The sequence below is a fragment of the Peromyscus leucopus genome, chromosome 10 (assembly GCF_004664715.2).
Source record: "Peromyscus leucopus breed LL Stock chromosome 10, UCI_PerLeu_2.1, whole genome shotgun sequence".
NCBI classification, from domain to species: Eukaryota; Metazoa; Chordata; class Mammalia; order Rodentia; family Cricetidae; genus Peromyscus; species Peromyscus leucopus.
Window position 1 is genome coordinate 91,520,031 of NC_051071.1, and position 26,494 is coordinate 91,546,524.

The 26,494-nt window shown below is 38.3% G+C and overlaps 1 protein-coding gene across 2 annotated transcripts in view; it reads right to left on the bottom strand.

Moving 5' to 3' along the window:
• Hfm1 (helicase for meiosis 1) overlaps window positions 1–26,494 on the bottom strand; it is an 89,164-nt gene that overhangs the window by 24,812 nt on the left and 37,858 nt on the right. For both annotated transcript variants that reach the window (XM_037209270.1, XM_028867366.2), the window contains exons 18-30: window positions 25,678–25,811; window positions 22,191–22,238; window positions 17,570–17,650; window positions 12,866–12,957; window positions 11,291–11,397; window positions 11,158–11,205; window positions 9,293–9,390; window positions 9,081–9,212; window positions 3,782–3,867; window positions 3,241–3,324; window positions 2,847–3,004; window positions 692–795; window positions 143–289 (exon numbers count right to left, since the gene is read on the bottom strand). In XM_037209270.1, the coding sequence (XP_037065165.1) occupies window positions 143–289; window positions 692–795; window positions 2,847–3,004; window positions 3,241–3,324; window positions 3,782–3,867; window positions 9,081–9,212; window positions 9,293–9,390; window positions 11,158–11,205; window positions 11,291–11,397; window positions 12,866–12,957; window positions 17,570–17,650; window positions 22,191–22,238; window positions 25,678–25,811 (1,319 nt within the window). The remainder of the gene's footprint in view (window positions 1–142; window positions 290–691; window positions 796–2,846; window positions 3,005–3,240; window positions 3,325–3,781; window positions 3,868–9,080; window positions 9,213–9,292; window positions 9,391–11,157; window positions 11,206–11,290; window positions 11,398–12,865; window positions 12,958–17,569; window positions 17,651–22,190; window positions 22,239–25,677; window positions 25,812–26,494) is intronic.

Below are 26,494 nucleotides of genomic sequence, written 5' to 3' on the forward strand. Positions count from 1 at the left end.
CTAGTATAATACGTTATTATTAAATGAAACCTAAATATTTAATTCCAGAGACCAACAATTTGAGTGAAGTCATCCTGTAGAAACACTCCTCCTAGGCCACATTGACGTTTTTATAGAAAGCAGAAATTAATAGTGCTATTACCTTTACTGGATCCTGCTATAGTAGCTCTATCTGAGAGTTTAGGATGAGAAATATCTGTTTCTAGTCTTCCTTGCATAACTGTTTGATTTACAAACCTCCTGGGTCCTAAGTAAAAGACTGTAAATTTCTGCTGAATATCAAGACCAACTGGAAAGAGAAAAATATGTATGCAAATGCTTATTAAAATCATATTCAGTCTTTACATGAGGCTATTTATTTCATTTTATATATCTTATTATAGCACTAGAGCTAAGAAGTATGGGAAATTCAAATATTTTTGAAAAGATTAAAATAATGACAAATGAAAATGTGTTTATCTTAATATTTTTTAATTCTATAATTAAAATTTAACTATTTTAGAAAACAGAAATCTATTAGTGAACAAACAAAATTGAATTATGTTATTTATATATATGAAATTTTCCTTAATGTTTACTCATATACGTATATTATCTTTATTATTTTTCTGTACCAGCTAGCATAAAGGAAATAATTTTTAAATGCTGTCACATTTTTATATTGATATCTTCATTACTTCGACTAACTTACCATAATCAGAACTAATTAGATTTATGCTAAGATCTTCAGATGTAAGAGCTCTCTTCACATCAATTTTTTTAGCCCAATTTCCACTTTTTAACAAAACAGAATCCCTGAAAAACAGTAATGTATAATTTAACATGATCCAAACCCTAAATGAACTAATATATTGATTTCAAGGATGAGCTTTTCTTAAGATGAGTCTTCAATAGTAGTAAACAATACTGAAAACTACTTTCACCAGATTGTGAGGAGAAAGAATGAAGTGTGCATGGAGATTTTCTGCTTGTTGTTTGCCCCTCAAACCTACTACGTAACCACGAATACCCTGGAACTACTGGTCCTCTTGCCGTCACCTGATTGAGGCAATGAGATTATGGCATATGCTACCACCCACATGGAGCTAATTATTTTAGCAGTAGTTGATCCCAAGCTGCACTGGCTCACTTGAAGTCAAACAGAAATATACAGTTATTATTAATAAGACATGAGCTGTTTCTGAGTCAATACCACTTTAATGTGGTTTGCACAAGTTCTATTTCTTTGTGAGAAACAACTTCACCAATCTTTTAAATTGAGTGTGAAAGAGTTTGTGTCCAATGCTGACACAGACAAGAAAAAATCACTGAGCGCATTTCATCCTCATGCCCCAGGAACATGGATTTGCACAATGGTGTGTCTCGCTAAGTGTGCCGGGCTAGTTGTAGGAGAGCAGGGACTGTGAGAAGAGCATCCTGGTGCTGCAGCTCCTTTAGAAATCTCCCTGTATCCGCCTGTATCCTGACAATTAGCAGATTCCAGCTGTAGAGTCTCTGCCATTCCTAAACTCAGCACTGCTGTGGGATGTTCTGTATGTCCTGTGGGAGACCGTTCTCGGGTTCCTCGTGGCTTTACCCAGCAGGTCTGCACAGAGGATGATTAGGACCACAAGCCTGAGTGCAGGTGTCTGAGATGGTCTGCACTTGGCTGTGCTGTGGGATGGTCTGTATGTTAAATTGCTCTGATTGGTCAATAAATAAAACACTGATTGGCCGTGGCTAGGCAGGAAGTATAGGCAGGACTAAGAGAGGAGAAATAAAAGAACAGGAAGGCAGGAGTCACTGCCTGCAGCAGCCACCAGGACAAGGAAGATGTAAAGTACTGGTGAGCCACGTGGCAAGGTATAGATTTGTGGAAATGGATTAATTTAAGCTATAAGAACAGTTAGCAAGAAGCCTGCCACGGCCGTACAGTTTGTAAAGCAATATAATTCTCTGTGTTTACTTGGTTGGGTCTGAGCAGCTGTGGGACTGGCGGGTGACAAAGATTTGTCCTGACTGTGGGCCAGGCAGGAAAACTCTAGCTACACAGCACTGTATTAATGGAGCGAATGCAGGCTCTGGCCTGAGGACGTTAGCATCAATGTAGCCTTTGTTATCAACTAGCTACATGATGTTGGCATATGTGACTAAGACCTGTTTCAATTTCTTCCTCTACAAAATGTACATTATGGTAGCACCTATCTTATACAAATATTAAGGAACTCAGTATTTTGAGTATTAAGTACTAAAAAAGAACTAGCAATCACAGAAACTGGTATCTTGAAAGTTTACTTATGGCATTGTGAGGAAAAAAATATCTAGAAAACACTGAAGTAAAACTTATAAAAGGCACTTTAGAGAACAGATATATCTTCCTTGTATGGTTGATCTGACTGCCTGTATCCTACAAAGGAGTTACAGTAGCTGTTTACATGTTAATTTAGAAACAGGATTTGGAGATAGAGGGTATAATCTGAATTGAGTACTGTATTCAAAGCGTACTGTATTCAAAGAGTAGTAAGGCCATAAAAGAAGAAAAACAGAAAAATCGGAAGGCCCAGAAGCCATCTGTTCTCTTGTCACAAGTCTGGTGCTGATCTTTAGTTGGCAGCTGTTCAGAGTTTCTTAGTGGTGACAGATTTTATACTATCTCCATCTAATTCTAAAGAGAATGACCTAGAGCAACACACCCAGAGTTCGTATCACCCCTCCTGAACAGACAAGTGGAAAACCTGCCCCATTATTACACCAGGGAACTGTAATTTAATTGATTATGTGGTGATCTAATTATTGTATCTTATAGTAAAATTTTCATATACAAACACTTAAAAATAAAATCAAATAGGTATTTCATAATTACTCACATAATTTTGTGCTTAAAAACGACTTGATTATCTGCATCACCTATGATTAAGGTAACATAGTGAGAGTCTGGTGCTGTTCTTTTAGTTTGCAGCTGTTCAAAGTTTCTTAATATAATGGTCACCAGTATTTCCGCCTTGGTATCACTATATCTTGCAATCTTAAAAAAAAAAAGAATAAGTATAAAATGCTTTAAAATGATCTTACTGTTCATTCTCGGCTTCAGTTGTAGTCATGGAAAGCTTTACTTTTAAAAAGACAGATTATTTAAGAAAGAGGGGGCTGGGGATTTAGCTCAGTGACAGAGTGCTTGCCTAGCAAGCTCAAGGCCCTGGGTTTGGTCCTCAGCTCCGGGGAAAAAAAAAGAAAGAAAAGAAAAAGAAAGAGAATACTCACCTGCTCCACTTCAAGTTCATACTTTGGTAGATACATCACAGCTTCTTTTATCTGGGTTCCGAAAGGCGGATGTCTGCTTAAAATCTAAACATATTTTATCATTATACTCTTGAAACTCTCATTGAAATACTTCTTAGAATCTATACATTTCACTAGGTTTGTCACTCCAGGCATCGGTAGTTGAAATACTTTTGACTGTCACCACTGGCTGTCTTCCTCCACTGCTCACCACCTTGGTCTTCAGGAGACAGGGTCCTCACTGTACCTGGTGCCCACTGGCTCCTCTAGAATACATGGCCTGCAAGTCATGTATCTTCCTGCGCTCACCTCTGAAGTGCTGGGTTATAGGTGTGTGCTTCTAGGTCCAGTTTCTGATGTGGTGCTGAGCTCTGAACTTGGATCACAGGCTTGTGTGACATGGACTTTACCGACAGAGCCACCTCCCACATCCAAACAGTTTTAACAGAAATGAAGACATACAGAGTGGGGTTCGGAATTCAAATAGAATTCAGTAACACTGGGAACAGAGAATACTACATACCAGTTCAATTTCTCTTGCATTTGCTTCTTCTATTTTTTTAAAAGAAGTCAAACCTGCATTTACCATGGTATTTGACAATGATATGCCTGTGGAAAATTAACCAAAGAGTAATTTTAAGCCATTTTAGATGGAATCAAAATGTAAGCAACTACACTAATAAAAACCCTTTCAGCTGGGTACGTACTTGGTGGTAGAGCACATGTGAGACCCTAGTGCCGATCCTGAGGGCCACAACAATCCATCCTTAATTAACCCTTAAAACAGTCAGTCAAATATCTAATGCTGCAGTTTGTGTGCTGTTGAGTGTGTCCTCCAAAGGACTGTGTGCTGAAGTTCTTTTCCCTCAATGTGGCAGGGATAAGCAGGTGGAAGATTTAGAAGGTCCTATTGGAAGGTAATCAGGTCACTGGGGTTCTACCCTCCTAAATGGATTAATGCTAATGCTTTGGAACTGCTTGGGGCTGAACAAAGCGAGCAGATTCAAATAAAAAAAATGGGTTGTTGCATAAAGAAGAACCCAGGCATCTCCCCCATCCTTTTGATTCCTGTCTTTCCATGTATCTCGTCCACATGAACATCCTGCCATCTTGATGCCACCCACCACAAGACCCTCACTAGTGAGAACTGGATGGCAATGCCACACTCTTGAACGTCCAGAAATGCAAGATAAATTACTACTTTCCTTTAGAAGTCCCCAGCTTCCAATGTCTTGTTATAGGAACATAAAACTAACTAGTTTATTTTTAAGATTCAGACTTCTAATGCATATATACATATATAAACACACAATCTTCCTGGTCTATATAATGACTCAACCCTCAGTTTTACTGAATGTAAAGTATGACACACCTATTTCCGTACCAAATTTTCAACTCTCCTTGGGAAATTCCCACACTCATTCCTTAGACACAGTCACCTCGGTGGTGAAGGGGGTTCACTGCCAAGCCTAACGACTTCAGTTTGACGCCTGGGACCCACATGGTAGGAGAGAACCAACTCCATCAAGTTGTCCTCTGACCTCCACATACGCAGTGTGGCGTGTGTGTAAACACTCACACTCACATACACAAATAAGTGTAATTTTTTTGAAGACAACCTCTGGTATTTACAACTCCTTAATATTCATTTCTTAACATGGCAAACATCAACAGGAAAACATACTCATACCTGAATCATAAACAAAGGCGACATGATTCAAGATAGGAATGTTCATGAAGCTATAACTCACTGAGCATTTCTGTCTTAAAAATAAAGCTCACTGTTTCTGTACCCAGCCTACATAGTAACAGTTTATGTCTCTGCCTAGAACTTCGGATGCATTTGGATGAAGTGTCAACATTGTTTCTGTAGCTGAATTCTCCTAGCTGTCTGACTTGACCTAGCCTAACTGCTTCCATCTAATTTCCTGCCCTCTCCTCTGACTGAGGACTCCTCAGTCATGTTCACTTTTATTTTGTTCCTTAAATACATCAAATTCACTTTACTTTTGGACTACTCTATTTGTTTACACTTTCAGAATCTATCATATGTTTTATGATAAATTTGTGCAAATCCTGTTTAGAGGGTACTTTAAGAACTGTGTAATTCCAAACAAGGCCTCCTCATCTAGAATGTGCATCACTGGTGACATCTCACTCCTTACTCTCTTTCAGGCACACTTTCTAGTATGAACAACTCCTTCATATTCCTTGTTTATCTCAAGTTTGGTCTTTAGAACTACTTCCTCTTTTATGTTCAGCGGTACTGAGTCATGTGTGAAAGCAGACTGCTGCTTCATACATCTGGAAAGACAGAATCCAACAGACACTCAGACTAACAGCACTCTAGAAAGCAAGAAGAGTAACTGAAGCAGAACAAAGCTGATGTCATTTAGCTAATTTGTCTATAAAACGCCATTTTATAAATGTTGTACGGAACCTCCTTTCCCAGTTTAGAGTGCCTGCCTTTACCCGTGACTGAGACATTTAGTTTGCTAGGCCTTCAGTGTGACAGTAATCTTCACCGTTATTGGCTAGATTAGAAGTCACCAGGAGGAGCCGCAGCAAGGGCTCTTCCGGAGGTTCAAGCCTCAGCACCTGCGTGGCTGCTCCCAGGGGACCCAGCACCCTCCTCTGGCCTCCAGCAGGCAAAACACCCTGAACACAAAAATAAAATAAAAACCACCCAGGGGACATATCTATGGGCGTGTCCATGAGAGTAACTCCAGAGAGGTTTAACTGAAGAAGGAAGCCCCACTCTGAAAGCAGTGGTACTGTCCCACAGGCCAGGGTCCTAAGCAAATAAAAAGGGAAAAAGCAAGCTAGGCAGCGGCATTCCCCGTCTCCTGACTGAGATGCAGGGGAGCAGCCACACCACCCTCCTGCTGCCAGGCCTTGCCCCTTTGCGAGTTCATGCCATCAAACCAAAACACTCTTCCCTTCTTAAACTGTCATCCTCGATTATTTGGACACAGCAATGAGATAATGTACTGAACCTTTCCAGGAGGAATTTCTACTCTATTTTTATCTTACTTTCACCACTATCCCAGTTTCCAGGGATTTTTGGCCAGTTCTGTCACCCTCATTGACTTTGAATTCATAGAAATTAGAAAGCAGGACTTGCAGAGCGTGGTGGCCCACACTTTTAACCCAGCACTGAAGAGGCAGAGGCAGGCAGGTTTCTGTGAGTCAGAGGCCAGCCTGGTCAATGTAGTGAGGCACACATCAGCTAGAGCGTTAGCATAAGAGCTTGTTTCAAAAAACAAAACAAAACACAGTGGTATTAAAAAGATCAGCTGGAGATCTTCATTGGACAACAGAGCTGTGGCTAGAGGGATGGTTCAGTGGTTAAGAGAACGGACTGCTCTTCCAGAGGACCTGGGTTTGTTCTCTAGCACTCATGTCGGACAGCTCATAACTGCCTGTAACTCCAGTTCTAAGGAATCTGGCACTCTCTTCTGTAATCTTTGGCTATGCAGGCACGCGCGCGCACACACACACACACACACACACACACACTAAAATATATAGAAAATATTATTTTTTTAAAAAAAGCTTTGTGATAGTGAATGCTTATAATTCCAACCCTCAGGAGACTGAGCCAGAAGGATCACAAATTCCCCAAAGTAGACTGAGCTATAATAGCCAGATCCTATTGCAAAAAACGGGATGAGGTGTTGGGGCTGTAGTTCAGTGGTAGAATGCTTGTGCAGCTTGTACAAGGACCTTGGTCTGATCTATAGCTCCTCTCCCCCGCTGAAAAAAAGAACCCAAACCAGCTAAATGATAATCCCTAAAGATTCATCACATAATTTATTGTTTGGTTGCCCCACCTGTACTTCCTGCCTGGCCAATTAGTGTTTCATTAAACCAATTCAAGTGACAAATGTTTACAGTGTACAGAGGATTATTCCACAGCATCTCCCCCTTTTGTCTAATTTAAAAGGAAGGGTTTAACTTTAACATAGTGAGATTATATACAACAAAAACAGTTACTAAGTGAGAATTACAGTAACACTATCTAATCCATTTGCATTTGGCAAAATTAGAAAAAATACTTAATTATCTACCTTATCTTGGAGAGTCTCAAGTTTTGTATCTGATTTACTTTCTCCTATAACTAAGGAAAACTGTAACTATTTAGACTTCAACTCCATCAAAGACCACAGAAGAGTGGAATGTTACCTAATGACAGGGACATCAGGCTGCCTGGACAGTCACCCAGAGTTCTTCTGCAATGTTGGGTCATCCAACTCTGGCCTACAGGCCTAGAATGTCTGACAGACTTTCCCGTGAAGCAGGAATTCTGAAGGACTGTCCTACCTTGTCTTGGCAAAGTTTGGCAGCAGCCTTTCTTGTGTCCTGCTGGTCCAGTTTGGACAGTAACTGTCAGCAAGTGAGGCAAGGGCAGTTTCTTTGCCCACATGGCTAGCTTTTGCCATAAAGAAAACAAACTCCATATGGAGTTTCTTCAATTCCCATCAGTTAGGGTTTTTTGGGGGGTGTGATGCTTTTCTAGATAAGGTTACTCTGTATGGCCCTGGCTGTCCTGGAACTCCTTCCTAAATCAGGATGGCCTCAAACTCAGAAAACTGCCTGTCTCTGCCAACGAGGATTAAAGGCATTCACCACAATGCCCAGCTCTTTGGTTGGTTTTGAGACAGGGTCTCACCTATTAATAGTCCAGGCTGTCCTTAAACTTACTACATAATCAATGTTGGCCTTGAACTCCTGATTCTTTGGCCTCTGTATCCTGAGTGCTGGGATTATAGGAGTGTACTACCACACCCAGATTCCATTATATACCTTTTAATTTTCCCAAGACACATATAAAGTCACAAAACTAATGAGGCTGTCAATCTTGGGATAATAACTCTTTTTATAATATTACTTATTTAGGAAGTAGGGTAACAAAGTCAAGGTAAGAAACTGGAAAAACATTAGAATTCTTCAGTCTGATCCAGTTTTTATTTTTTTTTTATTTTTTTTTTGGTTTTTCGAGACAGGGTTTCTCTGTGTAACTTTGCGCCTTTCCTGGGACTCACTTGGTAGCCCAGGCTGGCCTCGAACTCACAGAGATCCGCCTGCCTCTGCCTCCCAAGTGCTGGGATTAAAGGCGTGCGCCACCACCGCCCGGCTTGATCCAGTTTTTATGACTGGCATGCTGTAGTATTTTAAAGTGTACCCTACACTGGGTCCTAACAGAAAGTCAGGAACAAGCTTCTGTCTGCAGAAACACTAAAATGGGCACTGATATCCTGCTATTATTGAAAACAGAAATAATCAGGATACATCTGATCTTGAAAGTTTTATATCTTGTCACTAGTGACACAGTAAATTATTGATCACAGAAGTAATAGATATTCCAGTTACATAATTACTAAAACAAAGTCAATTAAAGAACAAGTTTCAAACTGAGAACTTTAAAATTAGATTTCTCGTGTATTTTTGCACTTAATTTAATTATTCAGATGGTTTATAACAGTTGGTTGTTTTGCATTCATTTATTTACTTGTGTGTGTGAAACACACAGGGGAGGTCAGAGGAGCAGGCTCTCGTTTTGCAGCATGTGGGTCTGAAGGACTGAACTCAGGTCATCAGGCTAGGCAGCAAGCAGCTTTACCCACAGAACCATCTCACCATCTCTTATTGGGAATTATTTAAGCAAGAACAAATAAAACTCTGGTTTTTCAAATATAAGCATAGTATTCTACAAAGGCATATTTTCCTTAAAAGTACATAATCATCATAAAATAATATTATTAATAGTAAAATATAAAAGAAATTGCAGACAATGACAGATGTCTGTCTTGAGTACCTACCAATTTTATCCAGCTGTTTGGATACATGCCGAGAGTTTTCCCAGAGTTTACACTTAAAACATTTAGCTAAAATCACACTGTTTAAAAGCACAACAAATTTCTTTTCCTGGGAAGCCACAAAATCTGACAACCCTGAAAAAAAGGTTTCCAATATTAAATATACTATATTAATTTACTGGAAAAAATGAAGATCCATTAATGATTTAACATACATCTTGCAATTCGTGAGCCATTTTTGAAAATTTTCGAGGTATCTTGTGTCAAAGCAAAATCTTGGATAGGAATGCATCCCAGCTGTGCCTGAATAAGACTGGAGAAAACATACTTCATTATTTCCTTTTAAAGATCACTATCACACAGGACTTGGCATGACTGATTGAAGTATTCCTTAGAATTTCTCTCCCCTTTGGTCTACATGGTACTGAGAGTCTGTTTATTTAATTATTGTTGCAGGTCACTTTTGACTTCCCTTTCCCAACCTGCAAAATAACGTATTATCTAACTTAAGGCAGGGTTGGTAAGCACTTCAAATACAAACAAAGTATTCTACAGATGTCTGTGAAAAAAAATCTTGACTTGACTTAGTAGTTGATACGAGAGAGTATACTGGGAACAAACACGAAATTAAGAGTTCTAGCTGTAGCTTCGTTTCCCACATAGCAACACACTTGGCCAAGCCACTGCTTATCTGAATGTCATCTCATCTGTGCGATAACAAGATTGGGTCATATGACTTCTAAGGTCTCCAAAGCTGTTTGAATTGCTGCAGAAATATAGTTAATAAAACATATTAACTTCTGCTCCAAGCCATAGATCTGTATGAAGAATTGCAGTGAGAAGACTGTTTTTATGAATATCTGGGAGATAAAATTGAAAAATATCCTAAAGAAAGAATAACTTCCTCTAGCTAAAGAAAAAAAAAATCCTGTGTTAACTGGCTTCACTGAGCTAAGTTTAAAAAGTCATTTTACTGGCCAGGCATGGTGGCACACACCTTTTATTCTAGCACTTGGGAGGCTGAGGCAGGTAGCTCTCTGTAGGTACGAGGCCAGCCTGGTCTAACTAGCAAGTTCCAGGACAGCCAAGGCTACATGGAGGGAGGGACTTAGTCTCAAAACAAAAACAAAAGAAAACAAAAAAATTTTTACTTTGAATCACGTCATTTAAATCAAAAGACCTAAGTATCAAGGCCTAAATATCCAAGAAATCACTTTTCATGTCAGAAAAGTAAATCTTTGCATTTGCAGTTACAAACGGGGCAAAAGTCAGAGGTCACAGTCTACCTTAGTTTATAAACCCAGCAGTTCTTCTATATAAACTCTCCATTCCTGACAGAATGGTTATCCACTCACATGTGCATTCACGCACTTGGGGTTTGTTTGTGGGGGTTTGTTTTGTGGTTTTTTTGTTTGTTTGTTTGTTTTACTACTTTTCTTTCCTAGAATTCCATGACTATTGGATTGGTGCTTATTAGTTATGTTTTAATGATGCCAGTTATTTCCACGCATGTTTCGTTCATGCTGACTTGGAAGCATAAGTACACTGTATTCCTTTCGTCTACTTTGCCTCCACAGAATATACTGCCAACAATTAAAATTTTAAATTTTAATTAAAATGCTCTTTCATCTCTTTCTTTACACCTCTGCCTTTCCTCCCCTTCTTTTCTCTCCCTTCCTCCCTTCCATAGTAGTGGGGCTGAAGGCAGGGCCCTGTGCATAACTAGGCAAGCACTCTACCACTGAGTGTCACCCCCAGACTCACAATTTATTTTAACTAAAGTCTAAAAGTTCTTGGAAATTAATTTCACATATAAATTCTGATTCCTTATTTTTCTATAAACACATTATTTTTAAATTAAAGAAAAATATATTTTAAAACTGAAGAAGAAACTGGCATGGTAGCTCACATCAGCAGTCCTGGCACACAGGAGGCTATGGTCGTTTAAACTGTGAGATCTGACAACAGCTGGAACTATATATGGAGATTTCTGTCTCATAAAAGGGGGGGACCCTCATACATATGAATCATGAATGTATATGCAGTATTTTAGGATGTTAAAAAAATAAATTTTCATTACCAGTTCACTTTCATTTCTCTTGTTTTAATTTTCCCATCCATTGGAAATCTGTAAATAAAACACATGGAAAGTGTTTTATTATTTAACTAAATATAACCTCTGAAGTTATAGAAAGCATATATAATTTCTATACCTGATCGTTATCCGGTTTGGGTCTCTGTTTAAAGCATTCAATGCTCTCTTTTCATTTATCCTCAGCTGCACATCTAGAAACTCATTGCAGCTGGCTATCATTGAAATCTATAAAATTTAAGCATTTATCAATTTAACAAATTGCATTTTAAACTTTTTTCTTACCCCCTTTCTCTGAATTTACTTATTTTTCATGCTGCCCAGGGGCACTCTGGCTTTATTCGTTAGCAAAGCAGAATTTAAAGACGGCTTTATACATTTTATTTCTTTAAATATTCTATCACTGACAAATCCTTAGAAGTTTCTATATGCTAGACATCGTGAGATATAATGTGATCAGCCATTAGGATAATATCAGTAAGACTGTAGCCATGAACAAGGTCAAATGTTCCATTTAGTGCAGAGAGAGACACTCAGTGCATGCTGATCTTCTTATTAACTGTAATGGCTGCTCTTCATCCTTTTGTAGTTTACAAATCACCATCCCAATGACTTAGTAAAGGGAAGATGTTTTACATACTAAGAAATTTGGATTTGTAGACTAGCTCTGGGAGATAGAACTAAGTGTTCTAAATCTCTCACACAATAAACTCAGCCAGATGGTGCTGACACTGAATATTTGTTAATCTTGACTTCTTCTTCTTAGAGAAAACTAATATTTACACAGAAATACAAACCAAGTTTACTCACATGACTCCTTAACAATAACCAGAATTTTTACTGTGCAGCCTTTAATATAATAACCTTATTGTGGTAATTAATTGATAATTAAAATAGGGATGCAGACTAAGGGCACTGCAGCAACATGTTGTCATGTTATGACTCAGTCATTCATTCATGGCACACTTTGCTAATATATCATGATATACTCTCTTGGAATCCTTCTCACATATTATATTTGGAGGCACTCCTGAGGCAAGCATCATTACCAAGTAAATTGTAAGTTGTAAAATAGTAGCCACACCTATTTGTATATAAATTTTCTTAGCTTTGATAAGAAACACAAATGAAAATATAATGTATTCCTTGGAGTTATATTCCCTATCTCATGATCAAAGGCAGACATGCTGTGGGATGGTCTGTATGTCAAATTGCTCTGATTGGTCAATAAATAAAACACTGATTGGCCAGTGGCGAGGCAGGAAGTATAAGCGGGATTAACAGAGAGGAGAAGAGAATAGGAAGGCAGAAGGAGACACTGCCAGCTGCCACCAGGATAAGTAGCATGTGAAGACGCAGGTAAGCCACAAGCCCCGTGGCAAGGTATAGATTTATGGAAATGGATTAATTTAAGCTATAAGAACAGTTAGCAAGAAACCTGCCACGGCCATACATTTTGTAAGCAATATAAGTCTCTGTGTTTACTTGGTTGGGTCTGAGCGGCTGTGGGACTGGTGGGTGACAAAGATTTGTCCTGACTGTGGGCAAGGCAGGAAAACTCTAGCTACAGAGACATAACCATTAAAATGATTTTCCTTTCTGCTCATTCCATTTTAAATTATAGGAGATATATAAATCAGTTGTCTCTCCAATATTATTTTTATTCTACAATTATTAATTTCTAATGAAAACTTACTAAATCGGATAAAGTTTCTTTTCCACTGATTGTACAAAATTTCTTCACTGTCTCAAATGTAATATAATACCAAGCCATTAGTCTTCCTGCCTCTGTTAGAAAAGATGGAAAAATAAACATTTCCATATTAGCTGATACAACATGCTTTTTAAGAAATCAGTTAAACAAGCATTTTCTTACCATCTACTTAATGGGCACTGTGTGCTTGTAATGACCCCTGAGCAAAGACACCCCACAAACCTAGAAAACACAACCTGTGGACCTTACGGTTGATGTAAGCACAGGTAAGCTAGAGAACAAAGTACACTGAACAGTAATGTTTATATACAAGCTGAAGAAGGGAAGAAATTAACACCAAGAGAACTGTCAGTATGGGATGACCTAATAGAAAAAAAAATGAGTTTTACGCAGTGATTGATATGACTTGGCAGAGAGGAAACAAAGCCATTATGACCTTGGAGAGAATCAAGGTTGATTTATCAAAACAGAAAAATTAAGAAGACTATCTTTAGACTACTTTAGAAAGCGATATGGCTTGATGATCACTGTGAGTTCCAGTCAGCTGACCTAATCTGAATCTTCACTTAGTACATGGCAGAAGATCATGTGTACATGTCTTAATATATCAGGAAAATAGAAATACATGCCTCAAAGTTTGGTTGTAGCACCTAATACTTTGTAAGTACTGCCTAATTTTTAAAATGAAGAAATGATGACTAATAAACTAGAGGGCCCCAGGGAGCTTCTAAGGCCATTCAAAGGAGTTCAGAATGTGGATCAGATTTGTAAAAAAAAAAAAAAAAACAAAAAAAACAAAAAAAACAGGGCCACTTACAATGCTTGAGCAATATTTTTAGTTAAATTGGAGTTTCAAAAAAATTGTTTTGAAAAATAAAATAGCAGGGAGGTTGGGAGGGAGGATGAGTGAAACAGGGATGAGGAACGGATGGAATAAAACTTACTTCAGAGCCTACTGGATCTAATTGTTAATTGTCCAAAAGTATCTCGAAGAATTCTAGTCCTAACAAACATACACAGAAAACAGCTGGGAAAAGCAAAGTGGCAAACCTGGTCTTAAGGGAACAGTTAGTATTACATGTGAACCACAGGTTTTCTCAAAGAAGAGAATATTTTTGGCATGTCAACAGAGTGACAGGCATTGAGGACATTGTAAAATGGACAGAATTAACAAATAGAGCTTGAGAAGGAGCTAGACCAGCTCAGAGTCACTGTCCTAACTAGGAGCCTGCTGAGAATGCAAATGAAAATGCAGGTAATGCAATGTCAGGAAGGGGGCTTCTGAAAGACCAATGTGACGACAAGAATAAGGTTATTTTGGGAATATATTTAAAAATGGTCCTTTCACCATCTGTCCAAAAATTAATATAAAGTATCTCCCGAATACAAAATATAAAAAAACTTAAGAAAAACATATATTTGTTGCTTTGTTAATTGGAATGAAGCTTCTTAGGTAAAATAATCATCATCATCATCATCATCAGAGAAGAAACCATGAAAAAAAAAAAAGCCAAAGTTGAAGGATGGGAACAAAGTGGAAAGAGGCTTTGGAGTAAACAGGAGTGCAAAGCAAACTTGCTAATATAGTTATCAGTGGATAGACGTTCTCACAGCAGTGAGTCCAGAGTCCAGAGTAGAGTGTGCAGGGCAGAGGCAGGGGAGCTGTGAGAATGCACCTCTCAGATGTCTTACTGCACGGAATATTACTGACCAACAGTTCCACTTGTACAAATCCATCCATCGCCATGAAGTTAACACTAAAGTCCCACTTTCACAAGAGCCTCCCAGCTGGTGCACTGACACAATGAGCAGGCGTACAGGTAAGAGACCGCCCCAACAGACAACTTTATCTTCAACTCAGCTCCCATCATTTTGGCCAACTGAGCCTAGGATTACAATGCAAGCTAAAATTTGCCCTCCTGGCATTCTTTCCTTTTATTTCCTCCCTCCACAGATGATCTCCATCCCAACTGAATGACTGCCAAGCTTCTTACAGATACCAGCTGTTTTTAAATGACTAATCTCTCTTAAAATAGGAAAAAAACCTTGTTAAGCTAACAGATAAAACTATCCAAATATCTGAGTATTGTGACCACAAATTAGAAAACAAAAACTCTATGAAGCACATTATTAGAATATACAGATAAAATTTATATATAAAATAATAAACTCTAGCAGATAAAATGAGATATTAGTAACATGAAGGAACAAGAATTCATAAAAAAAAAACCCTGTAATTTCAGCATTCAAAACAAAACAATTTAAAAACCCAAAGAAACTAGTTAGAAACAGCAGCTAGGGACCGCTATCTACATTAATGGCAGTCTAAATAATTAGGAAATAGCAGTCTGCCAAAGTCAACTAAACCAGTTAACAGAAATACAGCTATCATTTATAAACTCTCAGAGAACTAATAGAATATCTTACCTGGGTAGGGCTGAAATCCAAAAGATTCCTTTGATTCTTGTGACCTGTGAGACTACCCTATGACTTATCTTACCAAAAAGGAAGAAAAATAGGAGGGAAAAAGTTCCTTAGAAATCTTTTCAACAAGCTCTGGTGGTGCACACCTTTAATCCCAGCAGAGGAAGGCAGAGGCAGAGGCTGGGGATCTTTGAAACCAGCCAGATACACAGAGTGAGTTCTAGGACAGTCAAGACTACACAGAGAAATCCTGTCTTGAAAAACCAAAACCAAAAAAAAGAAAAAAATCTTTTCAACAAAGTAACAAAAGACACTTAAGTGAGACTCTCTTTGAGGAACACATGTCCACGTATTATGCGTATTATCCTTTCTCTTTCCCTTAATGTCATGTCTAAACCTATGTAACAACTGTTGTCCTGATATCCTCTTCTGTAGTAAAAGTCAACAACACTGCTTTGTCTGAGCAGAAAGGTCTCTGGGAGCTCCTTGAGCTGCTGCACACGGCAGCACAGAGCCACGTTTCCTGTCCAGCTTTGCTGCTGCCAACACACAAAACTGCAATTCTTAATGACTTATATAAAGTAATCATAAGGCGTCTGTGAAGGTGAATTGTATTTAAAAAGAATGGAAGCATAAACTGAAACAGATCCCAGTCTGAAGCCTCCACAAGCAGAAAGGTCAAGAAGGCACTGTTAGAATCAGGAGAACAGACACAGCAGTGTCCAGGAGATAAAGTCAGGTAGCATTCACTGATCACTGAGGAAGAAAAATATTACGTGATCATTTATTAGATGTGTTTAATAGCAAAAAGGATGGTTTCAGTGGTGTCGAGGGACACTGTGAGAAGCTAGGCATGCGATCTCAGCATTCAGAAGGACCGGCTGGATGACTGCTTCAAGCTCTAGGCTGGCCTAGTCAACAGAGTGAGTTCCAGTTCCTGTCTCAAAAGAACTCAGATAATGATAACAATAAAACAGAAAAATGATAGTGAGAACATGAATTTTTTATGATAGTAAAATATCGAAGAGTAGGCAGGGAAGTTACATTAGAAATTCTCATGGTCCCTCTGATTAGACACTCAAGAACACAGAAGCCAATAAAGGCCCAGAAAAAAAAAATAGGAAAGGGTTAAAACACAAGGCTGAGACTCAGCAGTAAACTCTAACTTTACACTGGCTATAAATGAAGCATGACACAAACTCTACATCCTAGAATATGGCCACAAATATGTAAAATGTTCATCAAAAATAGAAGGATACATACCAAAAGTCAATAATTATGAATTTTATTAAAAATTCCATATACTTTTAATTACAATGATTAATTTAAATAATGAAGTCAATATATTCCTCCAAAATCAGTTCTAACTCTAAATCCTAAAAACTATGAAACACTTTCCCTCTTTAATTCTTTTTCTAAACAAAACTAAGCTGAGAAAAAAGGGAAAGGCAGAGAGAAGGAGACTGGAGAGGGAGTGAGTGAGAAGCCAGGGAGGGAGGGAGCTCAGGAAAGCATGGCATCTGGGCAGGGCTCAGTGCTCCACATTGAGAAACAGCATCGCAAGAAGGGCTGGTGACCGTCCCACAGACTGTCATGACACCCCATGCCTCCCCCTCTTAAAACATTAAAAGTATTTCTTTTCATAATTTAACTGTATTTTTATAAGAGCATAAATTTTGTAAATAAAGAAACATTTTGTAACATGTAAGTCTCACATCTGAGGTGTTTTAAGGCTGTGAGTGTTGCATGGGGTGACATCATGGGCTGTGCAATGTGCATGTGTGTCTTTAGAATCAAGGCTGTAGTGAAATCACACAGTGCACCACGGGCAAGCACTGCAGAAGCAGAGAGGTACCTTCCTGTGCCTGGAGGACAAAGGACTCCAGCTTACACACAGCTCACAGCCCTGTCAACAAACCTCCATGGGCAGAAGGGGATGTTACTTTCCTGCACAGAGGAACCTACATAGCCACTCAGATAATCATGGTTGAGCATTCAAATAGCAAAGGTTATTTGTACTAGTTATAACCAGCCTAAAGACTTCAAACCCTCTGCCGAGAATTACCAGAATCAGTGAGGTCTTGTGTCAAGAAGCTGTAGTTTCAAAAGGGACTCCTATGAACTGACGCTTTACAGCTAAAAATGATGATATGCTATTGAAAACGAAGATCACAATCTAGTTTTACTGTTGTCTAAATTTTAGTAAAACAAAATTTTAGTCTTAGCAAGCATTTAACTCAGTGACATCATAAGGAAAAATACCTGTTGGTTTGAAAAAAACATCTTCATCCATTTTTATCAAGTCTAGTGATGACAAATCTTTCAGATTCTTCAAACATAATTCTGTTCAATTATAGAAAACACATTTTAAGTTTAGTAAAATAAGGAAGAAATGAAAATAGAGATTTACTATTAGATATGTTAAAGATATGTGCTATAGCATAACTTTTCTGGAAGAACTGAGTCTTTTAAAAACCAAGAAAAAAACTTGAAATGCATGTAAAAAAAAAAAAAAACCAACACCCATACACATTAAAAAAAACTTGAAATATAACATTCAATTAATATGCTAAATACCATTCAACACTTGGAACATTTGAAATTTTATATATATAAATTATATATACTTATATATATATAAATTATATATATAAATTATAATATATATTACTTTTGTTACTTCTAACAATTATAAAATAAAGTATGAGAAAATATTACTTCCATATACACATTAGGAAACTAGAGAAGTGAAGTTGAATGACTTGTTCCAGGTCTGAGGAACTGTTTTACTATCTGTTCTCCATTATGACTTGTTTCTTTCCATTAAACTTTGTTTTTCAAGACAGGGTTTCTCTGTGTAGCCTTGGCTGTCCTGGAACTCACTCTGTAGACCAGGCTGGTCTTGAAAAGATTCCCCTGCCTCTGCCTCCCGAGTGCTGGGATTATAGGTATGTGCCACCACCATCTGGCTACTCCTTTAAACTTTTATCAAAGATAGAATAACACAAAAACAAAATACTGGCTGATACCAGGATTAAAAGGGCACCTCCTGAGTAGTTCCAGGTCCTTCTGCTCCAGATCAAAGAAGTGCACAGAGCCATGTAGATAGGTGTGGGGCGTTTACCCATCAACCCCATAGCTCCCCAGAGTTTTCTTGAGTGTGAGCAGCAGGAAATATTAGATAGAAGGATTTATAGTGGAGAATCTTGCAGAGATAAACAGGTAGAAAATAAAGGATAGCCTCGAGAGGGCCTGGAACCTATTCCAACGGGCCCCGACTATCTCTGCCCCAGGGTTTTTATAGAGATGCCAAGGGGTGGAGCAAAAGACCTCCTCCCCAGCACAGCCAAGTGCAGACCATCTCAGACACCTGCACTCAGGCCCGTGGTCCTAATCATCCTCTATGCGAAACTGCTGGGTAAAGCTACGAGGAACCCTAGAATGGGCTCCCACAGATAAGAGCAAGAAAAGCAACAGAACTTAAGTAAAGACATACTTCAAGGACGAAGCAGGCTGGAGAGGGAGAAAGTGTAGCAGCTCCATTGCCTAACTTCACAGAGGCTTAGGGCTGTCTGCCTCATTTGCAGAGTGGAACCCAGGGCATGCTCTATCTGTTGCACACAGTTCTACATACTACTTCATTCATGGCATGTCTCATTAACATCTTAACTTTCAGCATCATGAGCCATAGGTTGCTTGCTGTGGGATGGTCTGTATGTCAAATCTGTTGCTCTGATTGGTCAACAAATAAAACACTGATTGGCCAATGGCCAGTCAGGAAGTATAGGTGGGACTAACAGAGAGGAGAATTGAGAGAACAGGAAGGTGGGGGGAGACACTGCCAGCCACCACCATGACAAGCAGCATGTGAAGATGCCGGTAAGCCACAAGCCACGTGGCAAGGTATAGATTTATAGAAATGGATTAATTTAAGATGTAAGAACTAGATAGCTAGAAGCCTGAGCCATTAGGTCAAACAGTTTAAACAATATAAGTCTCTGTGTTTACTTGGTTGGGTCTGAGCGGCTGTGGGACTGGCAGGTGACAGAGATTTGTCCTGACTATGGGACAGGCAGGAAAACTCTAGCTACAGTTGCTCTCTACACTTCTTGAGTGCCTCTGAGCCAGGAACAATGATTTGAGGTGACTCCAGCTGGCCTTAGCAGAAGAGGCCATTACTGCCTTCCTCCTTGCCAGCCTAAGTTTTCATAGCTGCCTTTATAAGGTTTTGTGTGCTGTTTATGGACCTCACTCACTGCCCATTCTCTTGCTTCAGAAGTATAGAGTCAAAGAGTTCAGTGAAGTTTGCTCTCAAACTCACCAGTCTTCCCTCCCTCTCTTCCTGTTTGCCACTTTATTGAAACAATCACTTATTTTTTTTTCTAGCTGATGCTTTTAGTTATTTACTTCTATTTCTCTGGAGAAGCTGCCATGTGTACCTGAAGAAATCTCTAAATAGGAAGCTGCAATTAATTGATGGGAACCAGTAAATTATTTCTAATTATAGCCTACCACTTACTGTTCTCACTGTCCCATGCAACAGCCCAGAAGGGAGGCAGCTCAGAGCAGAGTGAGCAATGCCCAGTCCTAAATAAAGGGACAACTCATAAGAAGCCCTTACATCCCTTACAAAGATTAGTGTCATGTAGACAACTTGACACACTTTAACACATCTGATAACTATGGCTTTTCAAATATTTTTAATTCTCTTAGTTATCCATATTAAGTTAAAATTAGTTCACTACTCACTAATTAGTCACTCAATCAAGGAAGATTCTTACTGTCCTATATGCTGAGCCCCACTCTCAGGTTTAAGTTTATAGAAGTGGACGGTAATGATCCCATATGGAGAACTTGCATTTTAGTGAAAAAAATCAATACACAAATAATACAGTTTTGGTATTGAAAACTACTATGAGGAAAACTAAAGCTGAGAAAGGTTTTAAAAATAATGTTTTTTAAGTTCTTACCTAAAGTCTGTATGCATTTTTATTTAGCAATATAATTTCTGTATAAAATAAAGATATCCCTAATCTTCACAATAAAGACATCTTCTCCAAGAACAAGAAAGATAGTAACAAGCACAATATGAAAGTCATTTCATCTTTAAGTAAAGATAGATTTAAATAAAGCAATAAGGAAGAGCTCTCTGACAACTGATATTTGAATAGAGACTTAAATAAGTAAGATACAAGCCATGTAAAACACTTGACAATGTTCTGAGGGCAAGGAACAGACAGAGAAAAAAAGCCTGAGTGAGAATGAGCATGGTGTAATTAACAAAGAAGGGCCAGTTTGGACACAGAAAGATAAACTGGGCAAAGCGACAGGAGCAGAAGTCAGAGGAACAGACAAGGGCTCTCATGCTGTTTCTGCAGGCTCTGTGAAACTGCGTTTTATTCTAAGCTTCTGTACAGTTCCTAGAGGCGACTGACCAAGACACATAACCATTTAGGAAACAGCATACCCTGTGCTACTGGCCATCCTAAGAGATTTAAGGCAGACCTCCAAGGGAAATGTCAGGACTCAGAAAACACTAAGTCCCAGCCTCAGAACAGTTAATCAGACATTCCACTGCCTTTCTGTGGAAAGCACAGTCACAGAGCAGCCTCTGTCCTAACCCACATTCCTAAGAGAAGTTCCTAAAACCTTCATTCCAGAGGAGTCCGACGCCATATCCAGGGGGAAGAAACGGTACACAGGGAGGCCAAGAGAACTCGAAGGGCACAGGGCATGCTGTGTTCCTCATGCTCATGTGCATAGACGACAGCCTTTTATTCAGTCATGTAACATCACAGCTATCCACTTCTTTATCAAGCAGCAGTTCTTGAGGGCTTCATCTCCAAAGGCTCCCACGACAGGTAAGACTTTGATTAAATATTTACTATGTTTCAACCTTTTGTTATAGGGGTGTGGTCCATGGGCCTTGCAATGAATGAGAAACAAAAACCTATTTTCCTCTCCTATAACCACGGCGTTTTATTAATGTATAAAATAAACAGATACCCTTCTACATAGACAAAACTCATTGTATCAATTAATAATGGAAAATAAGGCAAACATGAACAGTGATTATGCTAACTTAACAGAAAATTAAACATTAAAGTTGTCAGACTAGAGCAAGATATAATTTTACCTATCTGATTTCTTATGTGCAATTTATCATTATCATAAATGTACTATTTAATTCAAAATTTTCAATTACAAAATGGTTCAAGAGAATAATATAACTATTTTATAAATATATTTTAACACCATGTTCAATAACATATTTATTCTTTTTTTGTTGTTTTGAGATAGGGTCTCACTATGTAGGCCTGTCTGTCTGGAACTCACTATTGAGCAGGCAGGCCTCACACTCACCATCATCCTTCTGCATCTTCTTCTTGAATAAAAGATTATATGCCACCACACCCAGCAACATATTTATTCTTCAAGTGAGCAATTTATTACTTTACCCTTATCTCTGTATTTTTATTTGCCATATATAAATATTCAGAGAACAAATTAAAATTAACATTTTTAGTAGATTCAAAATTCATTGTTTTTACTGAAAGTCTCAACACAATGAAAACATAATAATGTTTAATTATAATAAGTGCTTATTGAATTTTTATAATTAAAGACAGGTAATGAAATACATTAAAGTTAAATCTTAAAAAGTTAAAATTTGAAAAGGAAATATTGCACAGATCGGGATGAGAACCCCACAATAAATCTAGGATTATATTTTCAATTAAAATTAAGCTTAAAAAGGAAAATAAAGTGTTTATTAGTAATGCTTTCAAAGATCAGAGTCATTTTAAAAACAAAACCCAAACTAACCAAGTTAACATACTATATAAGGGCAAATATTCTGACAGAATTAATCAATACATCTAACCTTGTAATTTTGCTTCGATTCCATCTTTGTTCAATCCAGATACAAAACCTGTGAAGTCATAAAACTTTATTTAAAAAATCAGAGTGTATTTAATCAGCCTTTATAGGTTCAATTTAAACTTCACATAAAGAAGAGCATCTATATTTCATATATATTAATAACAGTCTAATGAGCTCAAAGAGGCTTAACTATTCATGCAACACAACCACTATTTTGAAATCTTTTCAATATCAACTGGCTATATTTTGTTTTTTAAAATGGTATTAAGTAATCAGAATTACAATATTTCAACAAAAACTGCTATGTAGAATCAGCTTTAAAGATCTATTTTTATTATTTTAATTATGTGCATGTGGATTTGTGTAGGGACAAATGCACTTGAGGCAGGTGTACATAGTCAAAATTTGTAAATGATCTATTTTTCTATCCACAAAATAGTTGATTAAACTGTGGTATATTGATACAATCTGGGGTTGCACTATAATAACAAAATTATTACTAATAGACTCAATTTTATGAAGCAACCTCATGAATACTATGAATTTAAAGGAACTGAAGACACACTGGGCAGTGGTGGCACACACCTTTAATCCCAGCACTAAGGAGCAGAGGCAGGCGGATCTCTGAGTTCAAGGCCAGCCTGGTCTACAGAACAGAACGAGTTCCAGGACAGGCTCCAAAAAAAAAAAAAAAAAAAAAAAGAAGGAGGGAAAGTGAAGAAAAGAACAAATACTTCCATTTACCTCAGGTTCAAGATCCAATGAAACACAAGGGGACTTGTGGAAAACATTCTATATACTGAACTGGATTGTGATTATATGTGGGTGTCTGTGTCTATATGTGTATATTTAATTGACTTTTATACCTAAGATTTGTGCAATTTACTGTGATAATGCAATATAAAAATTCTCTATAAAAATAAATTACTCATGAGGAGAAACAAGTGCAAATTAAGAATAAATGACACTGGTAAGAAGACACAGTGTATACCCGCAGGGTTTATGTGAATGCAGTACACTCAACCACTGTTGACAGCTGTGTACGCCATTACGGGCAGCAACCTAGCAACAGCTATTACATACATAAGATGTATGTACCTTCTGACCGGGAACTTCATTTCTAAGAACTTAGCATGCAAATGGGTCTGCACAGGTGAAAACACATTGCTGATACCAGCAGATCATTTTTAGGATGAGCATGCGCATCAACTGAACTGCTTAGAGATGACCTGGGGCTGGTTAAGAAATGGCTGCTCTTGCAGAGGGTCTGGTTTGGGTCCCAGCACTCAGGTCAGCATTCACAATGGCCCGAACCCTTGCTCCAGGGGATCTGATGCCCTCTTCTGGGCTCTGTGGGCACCTGCACTCCTGTGAGCATACAACCCATGCCCCACACACAGACATAAAATAATATGCAGATAAAAGAGAGTATTATTAGCTACTTTTCAAACCTGACAAGTCAGTGTGGAAGTTCCTCAAAAAACAAAGGGGCTAGAGAGTTGTCTCTTCAGTTAAGAATGCTTGCTGGCCAGGAGGTGGTGACACACACCTTTAATCCCAGCACTCGGCGGCAGAGGCAGGTGGATCTCTGTGAGTTCAAAGCCAGCCTAGTCTACAGAGTGAGTTACAGGACACCGAGAGCTACACAGAGAAACTCTTGTCTCAAAAATCAAAACAAGAACAAATCAAAATAACAACAACAACAAAAGAATGCTTGCTGTTCAGTCAAGAGACTGGAATTTGGGTCCCGGTATCTACCTAACAAGCTGAGCATCCTATACATGCTCATAAACACAGCTCCAAGAGAGGTGGGAACAGGAAGATGACTGGGGCTGAGAAAGCATGAGCTGCAAGTTCAGTTAGAGACCCTACCCCGAAGGAGTACAAAGAGTGACGGAGGAGGCCATCTGACGCTCTTCAGCTTCCACTCACGAGACAGGTGCACTCATCCCTACCCACATATACATGTGCACTCACACAGACACATATACAGACATATGTAGACAGACGAATGGATAAAGAAAGCATGGTAATCTACACGCTGGATTTTTCCAGCCATGAAGGAAAATGAAATCATGACATTGGCAGGAAAATGAATGGAACTGGAGATCATTATGTTAAGTGAAATAAGCAAAACTCAGAAAGACAAAGACCACATCTGATACCATGTATGTAATCCAGATTTAAGTGTGTGTATGTGTGAAGAGAGTAGACTATGAGAAGGAGAGCTTTTAAGAATGATGGGAGAAGGTAATGGATCAGTGACATGAAGCAGAAGGGAGGACCATTTGTGGGGATCTAGAGGTCCAGTCACGGGGGCTGTGGAAGTAGGGAGGGCTGGAGGAGGGAGAAAAGCAAGAACACAATGACAGAAAAGCATGACAATGTCATAGTGAAGCCCATCACTTTCTATGCTGGCCTAAAAATTAATCAATCAGAAAGTTTCCAGGACATATTAGGGAAAACTAGAAAAACAGTGCAGAACAGCAGAACAGTAGCAGTTAAAATACACTCAAAGGTGACGGCAGTGGCACGCAGCTCTACATGTTGAGTGGCGAAGGCAGGAGATTTCTGTGATTCATGGTTTGCCAGGCTACATAGCAAGAACTCATCTCTTTAAAAAATGTTCATAACAATTTTGATACTCTTGCCTCCAAAAAGTGAATTCCTTAATTCCTCTCCCCTTCATGTGGCTAGGACTACTAACTTGTTTTTAAAATAAGTGATAATGTGTGACCAAGGTTACAAATAAGGAAATTCAGTGTTTTATTCAGTCAGTCTCTTATATTATTCATCCTGCAGGAAGAGAGATGCAGGAAAGTCCACACTGAATAAACTAAGCCTCCAAACAGGAGCTCTAGGAGACAGCCTTCTTGGATGAGAATCCTCAGGCCTGCCGTAGCCTTCACTTAACTTCTGCCTTCAACATGTTGGCAACACTCAAGAGACTGACCCAGAGCTACTGGCTGACTCTTGGCTTCATAGACTGCACGAGAGAATAAATGTTGGCTGTTCCAAGATGTTATGTTTTAAGTAATTTGTTAGAAAACTAATACAACAGAACATTGTTTGTATTAAAAATGGAAAATAAAATTACACCTTATTTGCTTTTATTATTTGCTTTGTGTTCTTATAAATTGAAAAATGAATAGCCACAAATTTAGAACAAGAGAGCAGCTAAATGATAACATGAACAAGATTCAAAACTATAAAGCTTTAACTTACTTTAAATTAGTTTAGGTACTTAAGGTTTTTTTTTTTCATTGAGTCTATTTTTAACAGTGTTCATTTAAAAATATCAAAAGACTAGGTGTAGAACAGACAGTGTGTTCTCATTTTTGTACACTCTTGCCTCTGAATACATTGGTGACTGGTACTATTTTTCCTGTTGCTTATTAGTTTCTGTAAACTATTCTGTAACAGTATAAATACAAATCCCACTGGTTTGAAAAAAAAAATCACTATATTTCCAGGTCAGAGTAACAAACCATAATGAGATGGGTTTTTCAGAGCTCTGATATACAGCAGGGTTGATCGGATCCAATCCAGAGCAATGCTCACATCTGTGATGGTGTGCAGTACTATCTCTGCATTTAAATGGTCAATAAGATGTCTGTGCAAACTAATGGGGAAAAAACTCTGTGTTACTAATGTGAATTTCAAGAACATAAATCTTATTTTCTAAACTTTAATAATATATAGTATATTAGTTGCTACTTTAATAATTCATGAAAAGCAATTTTAAAAAATATGAGAGAAAGTCTTAAAGTCAGTTCAACACCTTAAAAATTGAGATTTCTCCTTACTTCATAGTTCTAGAAGATACATTTTTGTATAAGAAAGTCAGAACAGTGGTAGTAGTGTAGATAATGCCCTATCTTCCCCAAAGAGGAGTGCTTATGACATACTGAAAACAATCCCAGCAGTCATATTCTCTCATCATAAAACAAAAGTTTAAGGTGTGAAAATATTTCTCTTACTAAAAGTGAGTAATTACAAAATTAATACTCATAAATTATAAGGCAGTGATAATTAGTAAAGGACTTTACAACAAAGATATGTACTTTTGTGTGCTAACAACTGTTACTTAATTGTCAGCGTTATTGACCAGGTACAAGAAAACACGAGGTACAACGGAACCCACTCTAAGAGTTGTTACCAGGGAGGGGAAGGGTGGAGGTGGGTGGGCCTACCTCAAAGAAAGGAGCAGAGAGGGAGAGAGAGTGGGGAGCGAGTAGCGCCTGCGTTTACAGTCACCTTGGGCATGCGTCCTTGGGCTTACGTAGCTACGCCATGCATGCGGTA